General features: G+C 44.9%; 1 protein-coding gene across 2 annotated transcripts in view; it reads right to left on the reverse strand.

Moving 5' to 3' along the window:
• Pex1 (peroxisomal biogenesis factor 1) overlaps positions 1-3,683 on the reverse strand; it is a 41,105-nt gene extending 37,422 nt beyond the window's left edge. For both annotated transcript variants that reach the window (XM_052173181.1, XM_052173182.1), the window contains exon 1: positions 3,477-3,683. In XM_052173181.1, coding sequence (XP_052029141.1) covers positions 3,477-3,605 — 129 coding nt within the window. In that variant the 5' untranslated portion in view covers positions 3,606-3,683. The remainder of the gene's footprint in view (positions 1-3,476) is intronic.
• Positions 3,684-3,744: the final 61 nt, after the last annotated feature.

Here is a 3,744-nt window from a genome sequence, read left to right on the forward strand (position 1 = left end):
ATGGCCATAAGTATCTTACAGAGCAGGCACGGTGCTCACCTTTAATCCCAGTGCTCAGGAGCAGAAGCTGGTGGGCCTCTGCGAGTTTAAAGACAGCCTGATCAACAGAGAGAGTGCCAAGCCAACCAGAGCTACACAGTGAGACCCTGCAATGGAAAACCTAGCAAGAAGTAAGGGTTGACCAGAACGACCAAGAACTTCTCAGTTAAATATCTACTTGGTACCCTACATAAGGACTTTTGTGAACAAAGGAAGACATGTTTGAAAAAAATAGTATGTTACAAATACTTAGCTATGGGCAACGGAGACCCCCAGAGCTATGTGGGAGAAGGATTATACTATTGGGTTTTTTTTTTATCTTTTTTTTTTTTTAAGATTTATTTATTTATTATATGTAAGTACACTGGAGCTGCCTTTGGACACCAGAAGAGGGTGTCAGATCTCTTTACGATGGTTGTGAGCCACCATGTGGGTGCTGGGATTTGAACTCATGACCATCGGAAGAGTAGTCGGTGTTCTTACCCGCTGAGCCATCTCTTCAGCCCCCTATACCATTGTTAAAGACCTGGGTTTATATGAAAGGAAGAAGGCTTTGGTGGGGGCAGGCATCGAACCAGCAAAAGAGCAGAGTCAGGAGTGAGATCAGCCGGGTGAGAAACAGACACAGGCGAGCGAAGCTGACACAGTTAGGACAGATAAGAGCACAAGTTAGCTTCTTGAAACTGAAAGCTGCCTCAGACTTCCTTGTGTCTGAGAGAAGGGAAGGACCTAGATAACCTGAGTCCTTTCACTGTTAACCTTTGATGGTTCCACAGCCATAGCTCTGAACTCTGAGCATGTAAGTCACCAGAAGATTTATTACATCTTTTAAAAATCTGTTCCTCATAGATTCTGGTTCAGGAAGTTTGAGGAAGAACCAGAATATTTGGATTCTGAAAAACATGAGGTAAATCAGATAAAGGTCATTGTAACCCTTCCTCCCATTAACTGTGTATCCGTGTTGCATAATTAGGGCTTTAGCACAAAAGAGATAATTCAGCCTATTAATTCCCAACACATAAACCTTTCTGCTTTAACACTTATCTATGCCTTCTAGCCCAATTTGTGCTGGATAGTTTCTTGTTAACTTGATACCAGCTAAGTCATCTGAGAGCTGGGAACTTCATTTAAGAAAATGTCTCCATAAGATCCAGCTGCCGCTAGCCTCTAAGGCATTTTCTTAATTGGTGACCGATGAGGGAGGGCCAGCCCATTGTGGGTGGAGACACCCCTGGGCTAGTGGTCCTAGGTTCTATAAGCAAGCAGGCTGAGCAAGCCATTAGGAACAAGCCAGTAAGCAGCACCCCTCCAGGACCTCTGCGCCAGCTCCTGCCTCCAGTTTCCAGTCCTGCTCGAGTTCCTGTCCTGGTCTCCTTCAATGACAGACTACAATGTAGAAGTATAAGTCAAATAAACCCTTTCCTCCCCAACTTGTTTTTGGTCACAGTGTTTCATCACAGCAGTAGAAACCCTGACTAAGACACAATTAATTATTCCGGGAATTCTAAATAACCAAAAAATGAAAACAACAACCCATAAGCCACAACACTTTTGTGTGTCAGTAAAACACTGCTGTTGCTTTAAGTTTCTAAAAGTTGAGTTCAAAAGTTAATCATGGTGAGTAATTATATAAATCATGGCCAGTTTATGGTATCATACCAATTAATTGCTAAAAGTAATGACCTCTATACAATATCAGGACATGAAACCACGTGTGTGTGTGTGTGTGTGTGTGTGTGTGTGTAGTTCTACATTTCCATAAACAATAAAGATTAGAAATAAGCATGCAAGACGTAATCCAAATGCTCGGTATTCATTATTTCCAGGCACTGGAATTATGGCTAATTTTTATCTTCTTTTACATAATTTTCCTATAAAACAGGCATTCCTTTGACAATAGGGGGTGGAGTTGTCATGTTCTGCTGATATAGGCTTAGAAGAAACAGCAATTTATTTCAAGGCTAAAAACATTTAAGTCAGGCAGTGGTGGCGCACGCCTTTAATCCCAGCACTTGGAAGGCAGAGGCAGGTGGATTTCTGAGTTTGAGGCCAGCCTGGTCTACAGAGTGAGTTCCAGGACAGCCAGGGCTATAGAGAGAAACCCTGTCTCGAACTCCAGCCCCCCCAAAAAAAAACAAAAAAAAAAATTAAACTTCAAAGATACCTTTGAACTAGTTCTCAAGAATACTTCTTTACATCTCAAAAAAGAAAGAAAGAAAGAAAGAAAGAAAGAAAGAAAGAAAGAAAGAAAAAGAAATAAAACACCAAGACAACATAAGCGATGAACCTATGGGAGCAAGGGCATGTCAGGATCAAACTCTTAGTTACTGTAAAGAAGCAATTTTCTAAACTCATGGCATGGAGTGGTGAGTTTATTCCTGTAAACTCATTAATTTGGGATTTGAAAGTACACAGAATATCTCCATCAGAAATGACAGGGAACAATGAACCAAGCTGGAATTTGGTGACAGTGACTGATTCAGCCACCAGAAAGCAAGCCAGACAGTTAAAGAATATTTGGTGAAGATAAATGAACAGTAAAAATGATTCCGATGAAACTGGAGTGTTTTGATAGGTGAATTGTAAAAGCAAGATAAATGTAGCAGTGGAAATAAAGGTGTATGTAATACTTGAAGTCATTTCAAACTCTTGGTTATTTCTTTTATGTGCCAGTATTTAGGTACCATGCATCTAGGATTTTAGATTTCAAATAGTCTAACTCCATGAATACACTCAAACTAAGAGATTCTATTTGTGCTCACTCTTAGGAAAACATGGATGCTGTATAAACTCCATAAACCAATGGTTAATAGTCTTGAAACACCATAATGACAGACAGCATCTAGCCAGCGACAGTTCGCTGAGGTCCAAGAAATCCTGGCTACCGAGGTGAAAGTGTGAGGTGTGAATAATTCCATCGCCTTGTCACGTTCTCACTCCACTTCACATACTCTTGCTGTGATCGAAGTCCTCCTAAGCAGGGAGAACTGTCACCTTAATAACCTTTGGCACAGGTTGGAAGCCTTGGTAATCTACAAACCAAGTCTGCCACTCACTGCCTCTACTGCTGCACTGGCCACTCGTTGGCAGGATAGTGCTTTAGCAACCTGTAAGCAAACCTGTAAGAGCTCTCTCGAACTTTCCATCCTAGAGTGAGGACCGCTTCTGAATGCTGAAGCAGAACCCTAGCATGCTCAGTCTGGTTTAGCCGAGTTAGAGGGGTGCACTAGGAATGAGACCACTGTAGGGTCTGAGGATACACTAGCCGCGGTGTGGGTGCCCACGCTGCCACCCCACGCCGTGCCCACAGGGGGCCCTCGCTCACGCCCCAGCTCGTGCTCGGGTGGGGGGGCAGACGATGCCCCGGCGGGGAAAGGTGTCAGCAGACACTAGTCCCACGAGACATCATTGATGTCCGCGTCTGGCCAGCGCGTTACCTGCAGCAGGTGAAGCTGGGCCACGAGGCGCCGCGGAAGATGCAGGAAGCAGTCCCGAGCGTTCGTGAAGGCCACCGTCACGACCGCCCCACCAGACCCCGCACCCGCTAAGCGATCACTGCCCCACATTGTCCCAAGGTTCAACTCTCACGGGAGGGCGGAGTCCACCCGCTTCCCATCAGGCCAGGGCGTCGGAGCCCGAGAACATCGATCGGGCCCGCCCCCCTCTTCACACGCCTGGTCGCTGTCACTCTCGGGTCGCCCCTCC

This window comes from Apodemus sylvaticus, chromosome 2 (assembly GCF_947179515.1).
Source record: "Apodemus sylvaticus chromosome 2, mApoSyl1.1, whole genome shotgun sequence".
In the NCBI taxonomy this organism is placed as follows: Eukaryota; Metazoa; Chordata; class Mammalia; order Rodentia; family Muridae; genus Apodemus; species Apodemus sylvaticus.